An 18,439-nucleotide genomic window follows, 5' to 3' on the forward strand; every position below is an offset into this window, starting at 1 on the left:
GTCCTGGGCGGCCTCTCGCAGACCGACTCCCGTGACTACAGCCTGGTGACGGCCAGCTGCGGCTTCGGCAAAGATTTCCGCAAGGGCATCCTCAAGAAAGGCATGTGCTACGGGGATGACGCCTGCTTCGTGGCGCGGCACCGCTCCGCCGATGTGCTGGGTAAGTGCTGCGGGAGCTCTGGCCGAGCTCCCTCCTTCCCTCCCCGAGCCGCACATGGTCGCGCAGACAAAGGAGCTGCTTCTGCCTGTCAGTGTCGGCGTGAGTTCGCTGTTCGAGCCTCCCTAGGAAGCTCTTCGCTGCGGCTGAGCCTCTGGGATGGGTGTCGTGTGTGCCGGGCTGGGTGTTTCACCTGTGGGTGACTGTAAGACCCAGTGGCTCCCAAAGTCAGAGGAACAGCTCCTGGTGCGTTTCACTTTCTGTCTGCCCTAAAAACCTAACCCAGGCCCTGCGTCTTTGTGTTGTATTTCCCTAGAAAAGAGCGCTGGGACAGACACTTCCTGATTTCAGCGTGTGCTGTGTCCTTGTCAAGTGAAAGGCAAAGTGACATTGAGGCTGGAATCAAATGTCAAACTTCAGTTTCGGTGTTTGTTCTGGCCTGGTTGTGCTCTCTGGTTTAGATTCACGTGTGAAATGAATCTCAAGGGCTTGGATTTTAGAAGGAGTGAATAATTGTGGATAATGAGTGGAATCTTGAGGCCATGGGCAGCACTGCTTTGGACAGTGCTTGACCTTTCTCGTGTGTACTCAAGGTTGAACTTCGCTGCTTGACACTCTGCACGAGTTAGGTGTGGGGGCACTGCCAGAGGCCAGTTTTCACCCAAACTTTCACACTTGATAGCTTCCTTCCCCCTGCCCCTGCTTTCTTTTGGGGGTATGTACTCATTTAAAGCTGCTGGGATTGCTCTGTGCTCTCTCCTGCTGTGACAGTGCTTGGTGACTCCTCACAGTTTGCTGCTGTCGCTGTAACTTGGTTGCCATTTAACAGAGCTGAGACATCTTCTGCAGGAAGCTGTGACTTGGTGCTAGGTAACAGGATTGCTGCTTATTCCCAAGGGAGCTGTTCCTGGCAGGGTGATCCTACAGCTTTCAGGGACATATGGAAAACGGGTCAGTGCATTTCAGACACTTTGCATCTTTTCTGCTGTGCCTGTTCCAGAGAAATGTTTTTTGCTGAGAATTAGCTGCTGGACACCCCTGAGCACGTGACTGAGCTTGGCTGCCTTGGAAGTTCATGCTGGGCCAGCACTGATAAATAACTGAGCAACTGCTGTTTGCCCCGGGGGCAGTGCAGAATCTCCTTCCCTCCAGGGTGGACTCTTTGCACCACATTCTTTGTGGGTAGATTTAGCCCCATTTGATGCTGTTTAGGGGGTTTTGGGCCATATTTGGGTATTACTGTATGTGGACCTACAGCTTGTTGTGTCTTCCTGCTGGAACCAACAGAGTTGCCTTTCTGAGTTGGGCTTTGCATTAATTTTCATGGCAACTTGAAAACAAACAGGACTGTAGCTCCACTGAAGGATCAAACAGCTAAGAGGGCTGCAGACCTGGGTGTGTGAAGTTTGGTTTAAATGGAAATGCTGTTGATTTGTCTGTTTTGGGGTTTTTATTCCCTGTAAGGCTATTTTCATGTTAGCTCTTTATTGCTTTTTTTAATGTGTATACCAAGAACACAAGATCCCTGTACTTTCTGCAGAAAGTCATGCTCAGATGGGTTTGTTTGGTTTGATTTTTCTTCATCTGTAGCTCTTAAGTTTATAACCAGTAGTTTTCTTCTTGTTTCTGCTGCTGTGATCATCCCTTTACTCTCCCTTTCTCAGCCAGCTCTTTTGCACTGCTGCAGAGAGTTAGTTTCAGCACCACCAGTGTTTTCCTGCCAGTTTCTCTTACTCTCATCACAAATCTGAGGTTTCTTCATGATTTTATTAAAGACCCTCATCAATTTTGTACTAACTCATTACCTGCCAAACTCTGCACCTCAGCAAAGCTGTCAGAGCTGCCACTTTTGGGTTTCCAGCTTAATTTTTTGGCATTTAGCAAAAAGCCTCACGTGGTTTGAGCCAAAGGGAACACTTGACACAGTAAGTGCTTTTAGAGAACAGTAAATTTCGAGTGTATCCCTTGGAGTTAGTAGTCATCAGTGAAAAAACCATGCCAGATAATTAACTGAAAATTCTTCTGTGCCAACCTTTGCCAGAACCAGTGCATGGAGAGGCTGCGTGGGATGGAGCTGGGTGTGGTGGAGCAGGGAGGGAGCTACTCCCAGCCTTTGGCATGAGTGCTTGGGGATTCATTTTCTTAGGTCAAACAAAAGTTGACTAGGCAGAGTGTTTATAGCAGAATCAAAATGCTAAACACTTCTTTTGTTGTCCGGGCTGTGTTTAGCAGTGTCTTCCAGTCAGAGCTTTATCCGTTCACTATAAGATCAGCACAAAGCTGATGAGGATTCAGGTTGTTTCTAGGCCTGTTCCCGATGTGCTTGAATCCTTGGGGGTTTTGGCTCTTACTTTTACTTGTGTCTGGGACAGACCTGTCGAATTTGCATGTTTTCTCCCTATTCTGAGCACAGGGTGAACCAAGGATCTCAGAACCAGAGTGTTTCCTTAGGGATCCCTCTGAGAGAGGAAATGGCTTTACTGCTAATGTTAATCTCTGGAGCTTTATGATTCAGGCCTGCATTTCCTTTCTGCTGCTCTTGCACCACATTGTACCTTGTGGTTCATTCAGTGTCAGTGTCTTGGGTGTCCAGATCTCAGAGTACTCAGATACCACTTGGGAGAAGTTCTATACTGTTCAAGTCTGAAGCCTTTGTGACTCTTGAGGGCAGAAATGCAGGTTTTTCAAAGCTGAACCCCCAAACTCTGCAGGAACTGACACCTCTGTTTTTTCTCTTTAGCACTGGTGTAGAATTTTTAGTACATATGGAACAAACAAAATTTTTCAAATGGTTTTCTAGCCATTACCAAAAGTGAACAATAAAGCCCTTTTAGAAATGTTGAGGTATCTCATGCTGGTGATTGTTTCTTTCCTTATTGTTAGGATCTGCCTTTTCTTGCTCATTCCTGCCTTATCAGGCTCCTTTGCTAGTTTTTTTATGGATTTTCCAAGCTGTTGTGTGACTCATTATTGAAACGTTGCAGCAGCCAATGCACATCCCGTGACAGCATCACTTATACAATGTCTGTGCTGGGTACAAGTTCGGGTGTAGCCAGTGTGACTTGACGAGTCCTCCAAACTATTTCTGTCCCCCAGGAGTAGGAAAAAACTGTCTGGCAGTAAGGAACTGTTTGTCCACTGCAGAGTTAAAGTTTGACAGCTCTTCTGTCTGCTGCAGATCTCGGTTTTTGGTTGTTTGGGGCGGGTGCTGCAGGGCAGATACTCTGACCTGAGAGGAGCTGCACTTTGTTTGGAAATGGAGTTTGTCAGCAGTGCAGAACTCCAGAGGGAGAAACCCCTGGAATATTGTTAGTCTCACTGTCATCGAGTAAAGTAAACTTACAACATGCATAAGGATTTGTAGATGAAATGTCAGGGTTGTTCTGGCAGCTGTAGAGGAGGAAGGGATTCTTACTTGGATGCCTGAAGGTTATAGAGGACTATGTTAAGTGGTTTATTTGGTATCATACCTATTAAAGAGATGCTGCCTTAGCACAACTTATCACACTGAGGGAGCAAATCGTCTGCCTCCCCCAGAGCAGCCTGTCAGAGTGCTGGGGGAGCTCAGGACACCTTACAGGGAGTGAGCAGTGTCTTGGTTTGTAACAGACCACATGAAGCTTTTGATTCGACAGGGAGCATGTGCTGTTGTGTAGAGAAGCTGCAGGTTGAGAAACATCCCATTCAGTCAGAAGTCCCAGACTGAAATAGGCAGAGCTGAGCACGGTGCAGGAGGTGAGGGTTAATCGTACCTGCGGTGCAGGAAATGTTCCAAAAATCTGCTGTTTGCTGTGGTTTGTTTGTGCTGCCTGAGGTGGATCTGTGTCTGCCCCCAGAGCCTGTCCCTGCTCATCTGTTCCACAGTTGCTGAACACCTGGAGAGATTAAGTAGTTATAACTCAGGAATTTTTTACAGAACTTGCAGAACTAAATAATTGTTCGGTGTTCTCCTGGAGCTTCCAAAATCCACAGAGTGATTTCTCAAGCTTAAATAAAATAGGGAAGAGATCTACCTGGTAAAATCCTGTTCCAGGAACAGCAGTGTGCAGGGGAAGGGAATAGATACAATAAACTGTAGTTTTTTTCCTGGAAGTAGACATACAGTTTAATGTTTTCAGTTCCCTCTTTGTCCTTCAGTTTGTTCTTCAACATCATCTCTCACTGTGCCTCTTGCTTTTTGTTCCTTCTTGTTGGAAGTTACTCTTCCAGAACCTTTCTGTCTCTGCAAGAGCAGTTTAAGGTTTACTGTGTGTGTTACAGTGTGAATAAGTAACCTTCCCTTTTGCAGCCTGTTCACAGTCACACACATCCTGCCTGTGGGGCTTTGTGTCCAGCTGGGCTGTTTCTTTGTCAGAGAGACACCGTTTGGCTCCAGCAGACCCACACACACTGCCAGGGAAGCTGCTGGAGGGTCAGCACTGCTTTGCTTTGGATGGAGATTTCTGTTTCAAACTTGGGTGCTGCAACAGATTGCACTGCATTTTATCCTGTTATTTTTGATGCCTAATGGATTCAGTCTTATATATATCTTTTTGATGTTCTTTTATCAGTGATTCATTGCTATTTCAGGTAAGGAGCTCAAGAAACTGAAGGTTCAGTAGGATGTGTGGAGTGCCTTGGAAAGTGGATTGTGGTTGCATGCACAAGCAGGTGCTGCTGACACACTGTGCCTGCTGCTGCTCCTCAGCGTGGACCGAGTTCTTGGCTGATGCCAAGTTTGGAAGTACCCACCTTCCAGGAGGCTGTTGGGACAGGGTGGTACTGCCTGTGGGCAGGTCAGTGTGTCAGCCAGCCAGAACCTGCCCTGACAGCACTGTTGATACTAAACAGGGTTTGGCTGGGGTTGTGGGTCTGTTGGGAGCCTGTAGCCTGGTGAATTTGTTTGCTCTGAGCTGCACACCTGGATCTCACTCACACAGGTGTGTGCTGAGAGCAGATCCTGCTGGTTTCAGCTCCAGCTTCTGCAGTCAACCTCCTGTGCTGGCAGGCAAAGCAACCTCTGCACTGCAACTGGTGCCTTGTCCCAGGTGCTGTGAGCGTTCTGAGATCAGCTTTGCCAAGTGTCACTGCCAGTGCCTTCCCTGGCTCAGTGTCAGTGCTGCAGCATCAGTGGCTGGTGCTCTGTCCTGGAACTTGGACACGTGTTTCTCTGTGAGGGATTTTGGTCCATGGAATCTTTGAGAAGTTGGGAAGAGCTAGTTTTGGACTGACACATGCAGCAAGTATGTTATCTGGCAGTTGTGCTTCTGTGTTTTCCAGCAGAAGGCGATGAAGTGGAGTGTTAGACTCTCAGGGATTCTGAAAGGTCTCCATAACACAGTTAAATACTTGAGAAGTGTTTATTGTTTGGAAGTAATTTATGGTGAAGTTTACAATTGCTTTATTTACAGTGGTGTTCATCTGGCTGCAGGCATTGCACTGTCACTGTCCTTTCTGATGGGCTTGAGCAGGGACTAGCCACAGGAATGTTCTTTCTGTGAAATTGTCTGATTTTCTGAATAGCTTGAAAAATCCCCAGGATTGTCTGCAGTTCAGTTCAGCAATTCTCAGCTGCAGTTTGTCTGAAATGGTCTGTGATTCCAAGTTTGTGGCCTGGGTAATACTGGAAGACAGTGGTTTATGGTTCAAATGTAAGGACATGGAAACCTGAGTAATGATTTTGAATATTTACCCTTTTTTTGTTTTGGATGAAATAAAGAGAATCTTAAGTAAGTAGAGCTTCGCATTATTCCTTGCAGTGATCCTGCCCATAGCAGGACCTTTGGATTCTCCTTCAGTGGCAGAGGGAAAACATGGTATTTCCTCAAAGGTTGAGTTTTCAGTTCCTGCTGCTTCAGGAGTTTGAAATCTCTCACAGTTAGTTTTGCTCTTTGTTTGCTGTATATTAAATACCACAAAGTTTTCTTAAACTTTATTCTCATTTACATGTAATCTATTTCAGTAGGAGTTTACTCAATCTGTTTCAAAATCACATATTCCTTTCCCATGAAACTGTTTAGTTTATAGAGGATGTAGAGTGTCAAGATGCTGTTCTTATTTTAAACCCGTGGTGAAGGCAGGACAGGATGGCTGAAGATCTTGGGGAATGTAGAACTCTTCCTTGAAGGCAAAAGCAGTAAGGGCAGATGTTCTGTGGGCAGCCCTGTGTGCTGTGGGGGTCCTGGGTCTGCTGGGCCTGCAGGGATGTTGATCTCCATGGAAGCAGCACCTCCTGCCTCAGTGCCAGAGCAGGAGGAAGCATGTGCTGCTCTGATGGTGTTTGTGAACCATGTTTGGGGAACCAGTAAGGTCATGTGGCTTAACTCAAGTGAGCTGACCCATTAGAGTGAGAAAGCCCCACATTTTCCACACAGGGCAAGGGCAGGAAATAGTTGCGGGTGGTGGCGCGTGAGTCGGTGTGATCTGAGGAGGTGTTCAGAGCGAGCCAGGAGAATCAGGTGGCACACTCCTGGTTTTGCTTTAAAGGTTGAATAGGTTTTGGTAGCAAACACTCCTCAGGGGCCTGCTCTGACAGCCTTCTGGGACTCCCTGCCACAGCTGCAGTGTTTCTGTTCCAGGGTTTCCCAAGGCTAATGTAGAATAGTTTGTGGATCACTTGAGGGAACTCCCTGACTTCTGCCGAGCTTGCTTTGGAACGGCCCTGGGAGCCAAAAGCCTTGGACAGCACTTGTCAAACAGCATCTCCTCATTGCATTCACACTGTAGTCAGTGAAGCAGTGCAGAAGTACATCTGGGTTGTGTTCTTCTCGAAGGGGAGGAACAAAAAAGCTTCTCTGGTAATGTCAGGTGAAACAGCATCGTCTGACCTGGGGCTTAGTTTCTACTTCAGGTTCTAGATCTGAAACTTTTCCTTTGTGATCTCTTCTTCTAGACTTGTCTGCATGGCAGCAGAAAGCAAAGGGTTTAATCCAGTGTTAACCTGAGGTTGTGAGAACTGTAGGGAGAGGATTAATCTGTTCTTAAAGACTCCAGAAAAGACCTTTCCAGGAGTGCCCGAGGTGCTTTCACATGAGCTGCGTCCCAGGGTCTGTTCCGAAGAGGGGAGCGCAGGGATCTCGTTCCTGTCACGTTTCCTGAGAAAGCAGAGGGACGAAGCAGGTGTCTAAAGGTTGTGCACTATTTTAGGGAGAAATCTGATTAATGCTGATAGGCTGTTCAGATCTGGCTGTAACCTCCTGTCAGATTATAGTTCACGCCAAGGGCAGCTCTAAACCTTCCGTCTCGCTTTCGGACGCCGTCCGTGTGAAGGGCGTTGGGAGAGGAGGAAGCTCAGGCTCATGTCCTCACTCAGATTCCCTTGCCTTTGCAAACAGTGGAATTTTTTCCTGAGGAGGCAGTTCTGAGCTCTGACATTCACCCTTCATGCTTTTCTCATGGATATGTTTTAGCTTTATGATGTTATGGAAACCTGTGCTTGAAATGGTCAGTCCCATGCTGAGGATCAGAAAGATTACTGGGAAAATTTCCATGTAGAAATATTTTAATCTCACATAATACCTGCAGCAGTATTCCACTTTTATCACCTAGGTAGTTTGAGAAAGTTCGAAGCTCCTGTAGCCAGATGGGCAGGAGAATGTTGTCCCTGCTGCTTCCCTCCCTCTGACCACCCTCATTCCATGAGCACCTTCGCTGGTTCCCTCTGCTGTGGCTCAGAAGCTTCCCAGGCTTTGGAAGAACTGGTCTGATTTTCTGGGATCCAGGTTGTTTTCAGTAACTGAATGAAAATTGCCTGGATCATAGTCAGTTTCCATTCTCTTTCCTGGCTGAAGCTGTAAGCACAAACTCTCCTTGGAAGGGACAGGTCCCAGTTTGTGTTGGCTACAAGGATTTTGGAATACACTTGTGAAATGGAGGTTTAGTTTCTATGGAAATAGAGATTCCCAAATAGATTATCCTTCCTATGAGCAGGTAGCTTGAGAAAAAACTGGGGAAGAGTTTTTTTGTCATTTCTGTATTGTTTAAAATCTCAACAGCCATCACCTTTCAAATTAGCAAAACTTCTTCCTTTTTAATGGGCTAGTCAAAGGTTAATGTGATCGAATCTGTCTTCCCCCCACGTTGCCTGTGCTTTGTTCCCTACTGGAGTCAACCTCCTCACAGAGTTCTCAGCTTCAGGCTTAAACCTTGTCCCCAGCAGGTAAGGTGATACCGGGAGATTGGTCTGGAGCTGATGGCAGAAATGTTTGTTGATCACAGATGTTTTTGGAGCAGGTGCTGTGTCCTACCTTTCAGTTGCTAAATATCACAGCTGATGTAAATAATTCAACACCTTGTTTTGGAAGCCATTTCTGTGCACCTAACTCACTCTCTGTTTCCCTGCAGGGGTGGCAGATGGCGTAGGTGGCTGGAGAGACTACGGGGTTGACCCTTCTCAGTTCTCAGGGACTCTGATGCGGACGTGTGAGCGTTTGGTGAAGGAAGGACGGTTCGTCCCGAGCAATCCCGTGGGGATTCTCACCGCAGGATACTGCGAGCTGCTGCAGAACAAAGTACCTCTGCTTGGTAAGAGCACAGAGCTGTTGTCGCTGCCTGCTCGTGTCCTGGGTAAGAGCTGCTGCTGGTGTTAGCTCCCACACCAAACTGCAGGCAGGCAACTTTAGCTGACTAGAACACAGACATGGAGCTGTCTTGGCAGCATCCGGATTTTTTCCTTGTATGTTTAAACACTGTGTTGATTAATTTAGTAATGCAAGGGGTGTTTGTGTGTGTGTAGGTATGAAATAAAAGGCCAGCAGCCTGTCTGTGTGCAGGGTGGATTCAGCAGAGTCTGCAGAGTGAGCTCTGCAGCAGAGCAGGCTGTGGCACGTGTGCTCACTCTCTGCTTTGTATGTACAAAGAACTGTTCTCTGTCGAAGCCTCTTAGTGGTTGGTTGTGGCTTTTTGCTTGAGCTATGCAAGGAAAAATATTTTCTGAGGATAACTGGATGCAGTTCTGCTCATTCCTGGCCTGGCTGCTCCTGTTGCCTTTTATGTCCAGTGAACTCAAGCCCCAGTTGGCTGACTTCTGTAGTTTATATCACACAATCTCTGCAAGTACTACTTTTATAGATCTTTGTGGGGGATTCATTACAGATTTCTCTCAAAGCCAAACTGGAGCAGATGCTTCACATGCTCTGTGTCAGCCTTGATTTGAGCCAGGGCACTCAGCTGCCTGGGGAGTGGCGAGCAGGGAGGTGACACTTGGCCTCAGCTGTGGCAGCCTTGCCAACAGAGCCCTGTTCTGAAGGGCATGTGACCTCCTCCGTGCCAAGGAAGCGTTGCCCTGCGTGATCCGCGCGCGGCTCACCTGACCCGCAGCTCCTGTGCCAGAGCAGTGCTGTGTGCTGTATTTAACGTGTCTGCTGAGCCTGGAAACAGATGTTCTCGCATTATATGCCCCAAGAGCAGTGCCCTGAGGTTCTGCAGGGTGGCAGTGGTCAGTGAGGATTGGTGTGTTTGGGCAGGGCACAGGGCTGTGAGGGGGCCTGGAGCGGGGCCTGGCAGAGCTCTCCCCGCGGCTCTGCAGGCAGCATTGCTTGGCTTGACCTTTCCAGCAGCGTGTGCTGAGTCACAAGATCTGCATTCCACACGTGGCCTCCCGGTTACACTCTGCTAATGGAGCTGGAATTTGAAACTAATGATCCTCCGTGTTTCTCCTTTAACCCAGAGCGGTGTTTCTGGAAGGAGAAATGAAACTGGCATTGCCACGGCAATGAGCTTTTGGAGTTTATTGAAGATAAAGTGAAAGGACAGCACTTCATTAAGGAGGATTCATTAGGCGATAGCTTTCCTTGCTGTTGTGCTTTTAGCCTGGACACTTAGTTCATCAGCACTGAATCCAGCAAACAGTACAAATAAAACCGAAATGGGAAGAAATGGTGCTGTTTATTTAAACACCGTTGTGTTGCAGAACAGTCTTGGATGCTGTCACATGGAAAAGCTGAACTTCCCTGAGGTGCTGCTTTGACTCACCAGGCAGTAAGGGTGGAGAAGGCCCTGTGTGTTCCCAGGAGAACACATTCAGGGCGAGTGTGTTGCAGGGAGCTCTGTATTAGAAGGGGAAGCGTCTGGAAAGGCGATGCCTGGAGCCAGCTGGACTGGTGCACCAGCAACCCTGATCACAAGCTTAGCTCACTGCAGGTTGTGGTCTGTCCAGCATGTAGCTGTGCTTGGAAAACCCTGCTGGAAGAACATTAGGGTAGGAGATGAAGGCTGTTGACGAGCTGGTGATGTGGGACAGAAGCCCAGGAGAAAGGCTGTAGGTGTACTCACCCCCCCTGAGGAAGGGAAGGTCTTTTGGTGGACGTGCTGTCCTGTTTGCTGTGAAGGACTTCGCGGTGGCTTTCTTTGCAGCAGTTCTTTTTGTGGCTTGCAACCAAGCACGACTGGTGTGGGGTGGCTTTCTTTGCAGCAGTTTTTTCTGTGGCTTGCAACCAAGCACGACTGGTGGCTACTTCCCAGGGAATGGATCCAGAATTCCTGGGTGCCCTCAGGCACGGCTGGGGTGGTGCTGGGCACTGCTGACATGTTTCTGTTGTTGCTTCAATCTGTCATCCTGTTTGTCTCTGAAACGTGTTTTCTTTAAACTTGTGAGTTGGTGTCCTGAAGGCTGAGCATGATTAATCCACTGTGAACCTGAGGCAAGTTGTGCACAGCCACACTGTGAAGGAGAGCATTTGAATGCCCTGGGCAGAGAAATGCAGCAGACCTAAAACTTAATTGCCCACAGTTCTGTACTTGGTGTGGTTTATTTACAGCTGATGAGTGGAACTGTGTGGAGAGCTCCTAGCATTGTATGGATGCTACTAGAATTCCATTATCTCCATCATTTTGGAATTTCAGTATTTTATGTGAGTTCTGTAAATCCACTCCTATAGCAGAATGTGCTGATGTATGTCAGGATGGAAACGGTAAATAAAGTGAAACAAAACAGGTGTTTGTCAGCATTATGTGCTTACCAAAGTCAGGCCAGGAAAAGTAAGTTCTGCACAGAAAATCAGAGCTCGTGTTGCAAAGATTTCTAGCGTTTTGCTAGCTTTGTTTCGCACTGATTTGGGCATTATTGAGTGTTTAATTTCTCCTGAGTTTTAGGCTTTGATAAATGTTTGAATAATTGACCTGTCAGTCAGATCAGGAGGGGCCAAGCCGTTTCTGCAGGCTGAGTTCAGTTCCTCTGCTTGCAGGGAGCAGCACGGCCTGTATAGTAGTTCTGGACAGAACAAGTCATCGTTTACATACAGCCAACCTGGGAGACTCTGGGTTCCTGGTGGTCAGGGGAGGAGAGGTCGTGCATCGATCCGACGAGCAGCAGCATTACTTCAACACTCCGTTCCAGCTCTCAATAGCTCCTCCAGAAGCAGAAGGAGTTGTCTTGAGTGACAGGTAAGGTGGGAAAGGAACTGAAGGTTTTCAGCTGTGCCTGTGACCAGCTCCCAGAATTCTGCAGTTTTGCTGCTGTGAGGCTCTTCCGTAGCGCGTGGGGTTGAAACACACACCCGGGCAGGTCTCACACCTGCCACCTCTCTCTTGAGGCAGTGTGAGCCTTTATCACCTTGTGCTCAACCTTGTACCTGCTGCACAGTCTGAGTGCACTGGGCCAGTGATTATTCATCCATGGTAGCACATTCCCATGGCTGTGGGTGTGCTGTGATCCGCGGCGAGACGTTGCTCCCTAAAGCTGTGTGTGTGCTGGTCAGCCTGGACAAGTGGCTGGTCCTACCAGCAGCTCTGCTTTCCTCTCCTTGTCCGTGCTCCCTTGAGACTGGAGTAGCTAATTTAGCTGTCTTGGCACTGAGGTAGCAAGTGCTTGGAGAACAGAGCAGAGGGACATGTGACTGTAACTTGTGTTTCCGACTGTTTCCCGCAGCAGATTGAATTTGACCAAAACGAGCAAAAAAACTGTTTGGCAGAACACCAAGCTGGGAATGAGAGTATTGGGAAAGGACAATCTGTTCACAGAAATGAGTTGCATCAAAGGCAGGTTTGTTCCTGTGTCTTCCCCTAAGAGTGTCAGGCTGATCCACCCTGGCTATGTGAAGTCTTAACAGTAATAGGGAATAAATTAAGCAGCTTTCAATTATGTGTTAAAATACAGCTCTCAAAAATGCTTATTCACTCATTAAAGTCATATCCCTCACTGGAATGTAGGGAGATGGTAAGAGGATCTTCAAGGAGTGCCCATGGCATACAGGGAATGCAGAAGGCAGCTAAGTGCATTCTCAAGTGAACTTGAGTCTCTTCCAGCCTAAAGGTTCTATGCAGTGTCAAGGCTGATGCAGTGAAGGTTATGACTTTAATGCCAAAATAGCTCACTTTGAAGACGTTGGTGGTTGAAACTCCTGACCATCCTTGCACGTGGTTCTATTTCTTCTTCATATGAGAGGGTAGAACTCTGAAATTAGAACCCTTCAGTAACCTTACTTGTTCAGAACAAAGATGATTTGAAGTTCCAGAGCTGTAAAAAAATCTGAATTTTTCAGAGAGTCTGTCATCCGTGGCAAGATAAAAACACCAAAAAGCAGAAGGATAATTGGTAATGTCCAGTGGAAGTCAGGGAAGCCAAGGAATCTGAGTCATCCCGTAATAAGGAAAGCACAAGATAAATGTGCTCCCACACTTGAGCTCTGAATCATTATTACAGCTCTGGCTGGTTCCTGCTCTGTTCCTGACGCTAATTAGTACTCATGTGCCTTGTGGAAATGCTGCTCCAGTCCTCTTTCATTTGTTGTCCCAGTTCAGTGTTGGATTTGGCTATATATGGGCACAGGCAATCTTAGCTCCATCAGCCTTCCCAGGGCTACACATCAGCTGAGCAAAGCAGCCCCAGGGCCCATTGCAGCAGCTTCTCCTGTTCAGAGACCCTGGGGAGTCTTTACAAAGGGAAGGGCTGTTGTGCTGCTTCAGGGAATCAGATTTTGCAGCAATGTTTGTGGTCAAACTGGGTGTTTTCTCTTGGTGGTGTGCAGTGTGTTAGACACAAGTATTCCGACAGGCTGTGGACTCCTGACAGCAGCTTCCAGATGTGTTTCATATTCCATTGGCTGAGAAAGTGATTCAGAGTCCTGAAGTGCTCTGGCCATGCCCATCATGGATTGTCCTTGCTCTCACACACCTAGGAGGAGTGAGGGAAGCCCTGAGCTGCCGTTCTGCTTCATGGTTTCCATGGAGATCCACTCACGCAGCAGATTAGTTTGCAGGATTGTTCATTTGGGAATTCTAAATGCAAATCCTCGGTGTATTTAATAGCTGGAACATTACCTGTTTGCAGTCACAGAGCTGCTGTTGGAGCTTTCCTGACAGGCCCTGCTGGTGCCACAGCTCCAGGGTTAGGGTGATATTTGTCCCTTGACTCCTCTGTCCCTTCCAGCCCCGACGCCGCCGATAGCACATCCTTCGACGTGCAGCTCGGGGACATCATCCTGACGGCCACGGACGGACTGTTTGACAACATGCCTGACTACATGATCCTGCAGGAGCTGAAAAAGCTCAAGGTGAGTCTGTGTCCCCCAGATCTTCCTCATCTTTTGTTCCTGTTAGACCTGTGCAGTTACTGCCCTTACTTTTTACACACTGCTGAATAAAAGCCTCCCCACGCGCTCTGTGGTTTAAAGGCTTCTCACGTCGTGCCCCGTGTGAGCAGTGGGCAGGGATGTGACCCCAAGGCTCTGTCTCTAGGACCTGCATCCAGGCTGAGCCCAGAAGCAGCAGCTTGGGCCTGAATTCCTGAGTGGCAGCTGGTTCTGTGTCTCCAGGCAGGGCAGGGGGAGGTGTTCGGTGCAGGTGCTGCCCACACACTGTAGGTGATGTGCAGGACAACAGAGCATCCTCCTGGGGCTTGTTTGAGGGCTGAGCTGAACCCTTAACGTTTTAATTCTCAGCTTTTCCGAAAGGTTCTGAACCAGGAGTTGTGATGTAGCATGGGCTGTCTGAATTGTAGATTGTATGCACTCAGAAGTCTTTACTGCTCTGTTAAAAAAAATCCCTGGCAGCTTTTCCAGGTTAATGACCACAAATGTTCTTTTTTAATAGTAAAAACACATTAAAACATTTTAATTTCGCTAAGAACATTTAGCTCAAGGCTATTTACTTACGGAAAGGCAAGTGTACTCAGGAGATCTCAATATGCATAACCTCCCCGAGGAAACGGTTTTGCTGTGGAATGCAGATCAGGGTAAGAGAGAGAATTGCAGGGTGGTTTGAAGAGTTTGGCCTGCTCTTCCCTGCAGCTGCACAGGTGGCAGGAATGGCCCTTGAGGCAGCGTGGCTGGGGCTGGCTGTGCTCCTCAGCCCTCGCTGCTGCCTCGAGGAGCCTGGCGCTGTCCCTGCTCGCCCTCGGCTGCTCCTGGGGCTGGAATTCCCTGCTGGAGGAAAGCTGAGCTCCACCTTTTGGCCCGTTCGGGAAAGGCACTGGAGTTTCCCGAGAGGTTCAGCCAAAAGTTAATCACATAAATGCCCGCTAATTCCCCGACCTGTGGGGAAGGCTCTTGAAATGACATGGCATTTGAAAACGGCTGCAGACAAAAGAGCAGTGGTTGTCTGTCATGTTGGCTTGGGCAAGGACAGCCCTGGAGTCAAGCAGCAGAGGAGTCGGAGCAGGGGAAGAAAGGCCCTGAAAATGCAGCCTGGAGACAGTGTGTGCTCAGTGCATTTTTTCTCAGCTGACTCTTAAAGTGCCTCTTCTGCCCAAGTGTGGTGTGTCCTTTGGGGTAAAAGGGTCAGAGGTGCAAGACTTGCATTCAGGGCAAAACAAGTCCTCCACCAGAGCCTGTCTGGAAGGGAAGGAGGGAGGGAAGGGCCTGGCAGGGGCACCCCAGGCACAGCTGCTGAGCAGCCTCTGTCCTTCAGGTGAGGTGGTTTAGTTGTTTTGAGTGTTATTCTTCCAAGTTTCTAAACTCAGAAATCCTCCAAAGCCAAGTCAGTAGCTGCTGGCAGGGAGCAGAGCTCTGGCCTTCACGTGTGGAGATTCAGAGTTCTAACCCAAGTTTCTAAGGCCTCAAGGATGGTGAAGGTTCTGTTTGGAAGAGAAGGCCATAAGTGGTGCCCTGACCCAAGACCTCCAGCAGTCAGGGGTTGCCAAACAACTGCTGAGGACTTCCCTGTAGGGATAACCCCTTTTCCTCCCTGGCTCAGAACTCCAACTACGAGAGCATCCAGCAGACTGCGCGGAGCATCGCTGAGCAGGCGCACGAGTTGGCCTACGACCCCACGTACATGTCGCCGTTCGCGCAGTTCGCCTGTGACAACGGGCTGAATGTGAGAGGTAAGAGCTGCTCTCCTCCTCCCACTCCGGCTGGCCTGGGGAAACCTCCAGCAGAGTGAAGTTGTGTTGTCCCGAGCTCTGACAAGGCAGAGGAGTGTGGGGAGCGGTGGTTGGCAGGGGAGCGCCTGGCGAGGCCCCGGCGGAGCGGAGCCTCCCGTGGGGAGCACAGGGAACACAGCACACTGAGTGCTTTATTTTTGATGAGTACATTCCTGCCTGATGTGAGCTCTCTGGGCTCTTGGCTTGCTCCTTGGTGTGTGGGTGGGGTTGGTTTTTAAGGTCTTCTCTTATTGATGCTTTTTGGCTGAGGTTCTGCTCATTATTTGAGCTTTTTGGGTTTCATTGGGTTGGGTGTTTTGAAGCTGGGCTTTTTTTGTTGAAATGTGTGTTCTTTGTACCATTGGCATCCTGATCTCTCCCTTGGGCCTGCCTCCTGTGCTCTGGAGAGACCCTGACTCCTGGCAGGGCTCAGAGCCAGAGCAACCTCCTTTTCCTTCTGGGCCATTTCTCGAGGGTGTGAGTGTGCTGATCTGGCTGGTGAGGATTGAAAAAGCAGCTAACAATGTTAAGCAGCTTTTAGGAAGCCATGAAGGAACACGGTGCTGGAGAAGATGCTCAGGAGGTGTTTGGTTTGCAGGGGAAGGTGCTGAGGAGGTCTGGCCTCGGGGCCGTTTGCCTGTGGCAGAGCAGAGTCAGGTGTTGTGTGCGTTGTGCAGTACACAGGCTGCTGGAAACAGGCTCTGTGTGCTGCCAGCTGAGGGGCTGCCCTGGCTGCAGCTCTGGGGAGGAGCTGGGGAAGCACAGCTCCTGTCTGCACAGAAGAGGCTTTGAGTGTTTCACCCAGTTTGAAAAGAGCTTTCTGAAGGAGAATGTCATGGAGTCATCAAGGCTGGAGGAGACCTGAAGGATCATCAGGTCTAACCATCAACCTGTCACTACTGTAACCCCTAAACCATCTCCTCCAGCACCAGATCCAGACACCTCCGCAACACCTCCAGGAATGGTGACTCCACCACCTCCCTGGGCAAACCTGTCCCAATGCCTGACCTCCCTAACAGGGAATAGAAGGTTGTCAGCAGGTTAGCAGTGAAAACACGTTGCAGAAGACAGCCCACTGTGGTTTCATGACACGAGTGGTGTTTTTCTTCCGCTGCAGGGGGCAAACCAGACGACATCACCGTCCTGCTGTCCATCGTGGCCGAGTACACAGACTGACGGCCGGGGGGCCGCCCTGGCCCCGAGCTCCCGGTGCCACCGTACGGTTTCCTGCTGGCAGGATTGCTCTCTCCTCCCCAGCTGTCCTGAGACGCAGCTGCTGTCCTTGTAAGAACCACTCCTAGTGCACTGGTCGTGGTCTGCCAGCCAGAGGTGACGACGCTCGCGGCTCGGAGCTCGGAGCGCGTCTTCGGGAGCTGAGTCGCGGGGGCAGGATCCACCCGCGTCGCTACGGAGATGGGACTGTCCAGGGAGTAGGATTGGTTTCTCATCTTGCAGACTAGACCCATAGGTAACACCTCTGCACGAGGGCTCATTACTCTTTGCTAGGAGTGTTCGCTGTTGTCCGAGGGTGTGTCACAGCCCAGTTCCACGCGCATAGTCTTGTTCGGTGATAGCCAAGGCCTCGTGTTCCTGAGCGCCAGTTTTCAGGAGATTTCTAACTGCTGTAAACATTCTGCTCTTGCCATCCATGGTGTCAGCCTAGGAGCCTTTTCTAGTACGAGATTTCAAACAAAAACCTAGTTCAAGTTATATGGATGCAAATGTGTTTTGTGATTTCAGGTGCTTAACTGTGATGTTAAAAAGTTCTGCAGATCATTTGTCCATCCTGGGCCTGGTTCTGGATGTTCTGGCTGTGGATAATGATTGTCAGTTTTCAGGCAGAAGTGGTAGCTCGGTCTGGCGTGGCAGAGCTGGCACAGCTGAGGTCCTCTCTGAGCCCACCTCGGCGCAGGGAGATGGTACAGCAACAGCTCATCCTCAGCTCCCAGCGGCCTGACCTGGGGGAGATAATTCTGCTGTTGAAACCTGATTTGTGTTAGTACTTGCCATTCTCAGTGGTAGGACAGAGTGGCCCAGGGGAGCCCTCTGACCCCACGGTCACCTATTGGCTGCTGCTGCAGCAGGGCCCGAAACACAGACCGAGCGAGCGATCAGCAAACGTGACATTTCAGCAACTAAAGTTTGGGAGTTTCAATGAACCTTAATGATGTTTACAGTTATCTAACAGCCACTTTGCAATATGACATTTCCCTCTGAATGGCAGTAGCTCACGTTTGTTCCCCTCTTCCAGCAAGTTTTCCTTCCCCTTTCCCGAGGTTCACGTGGAAACTGAGAGCTGTAAAGATATATATATTTTTGGTCAGTTTTTCATTAACTTTTTTGCTGGTAGAAGAGTATGTAGAAATAAATTAAAGCCATGTTTTTATATATGAAGAGTCGGGTAATGTTGCTGTTAGGTGAGTGCAGTCAAACTTGGTCAGTAAGGAATCTTACCTGCTCTCGAGAGGAGATTTTTACTACCTGGTTTATTGTATTAAAACTGTTTAAGTTTGAGGTTACCTCAACTCGTTTAAAGACTTTTTGTGGACTTGTACTGTATATTTGCGTAACTATGTCGAGCTTTTATTTAAGGTCATTTAACATGTACCATGTACATGTCATTACTATATCTCAGCACGTCGTGCTTGTAACAGGCATTTCATCTGCAGCGAGTGATTCATTTGGGAGCTCTTCAGTGATTTATCTGCTATTCCTCAATTGGCATAACGTTAGCTATCTACTTTCAATCACCTTGTAATTACTTGTCAAAATGCCTTAACTACCCTAACTTGACCAAAACAGGATTTTGGTGAGGGGATGGGGAGGATTCTGTGAACGGAGAAAAGTTGGGGAGGTTGGTGACACAGGAGCAGTGGGTGGGGAGAACTCTACCCAGTCTGTCGGTGCTTGGTGTTGGTGAGCTGAACACGCTGTGCCCGGCAGGGTGTGATCCTGCACTGTGCTGTGCCCTGCTGGGTGTGATCCTGCACTGTGCTGTGCCCTGC

At 48.8% G+C, this 18,439-nt stretch overlaps 1 protein-coding gene across 1 annotated transcript; it reads left to right on the plus strand.

The window, feature by feature from the left end:
* Positions 1-3: 3 nt before the first annotated feature.
* Positions 4-16,610, plus strand: PPTC7 (PTC7 protein phosphatase homolog (S. cerevisiae); the record flags this gene model as incomplete). Its single annotated transcript, XM_009078596.1, has 6 exons — positions 4-160; positions 8,480-8,659; positions 11,320-11,518; positions 13,503-13,626; positions 15,266-15,395; positions 16,552-16,610. Coding segments are annotated over 6 exons (849 nt in total), but the record flags the coding sequence as incomplete, so codon positions are not given.
* Positions 16,611-18,439: the final 1,829 nt, after the last annotated feature.

Source organism: Acanthisitta chloris, unplaced genomic scaffold (genome assembly GCF_000695815.1).
Source record: "Acanthisitta chloris isolate BGI_N310 unplaced genomic scaffold, ASM69581v1 scaffold34687, whole genome shotgun sequence".
NCBI classification, from domain to species: domain Eukaryota; kingdom Metazoa; phylum Chordata; class Aves; order Passeriformes; family Acanthisittidae; genus Acanthisitta; species Acanthisitta chloris.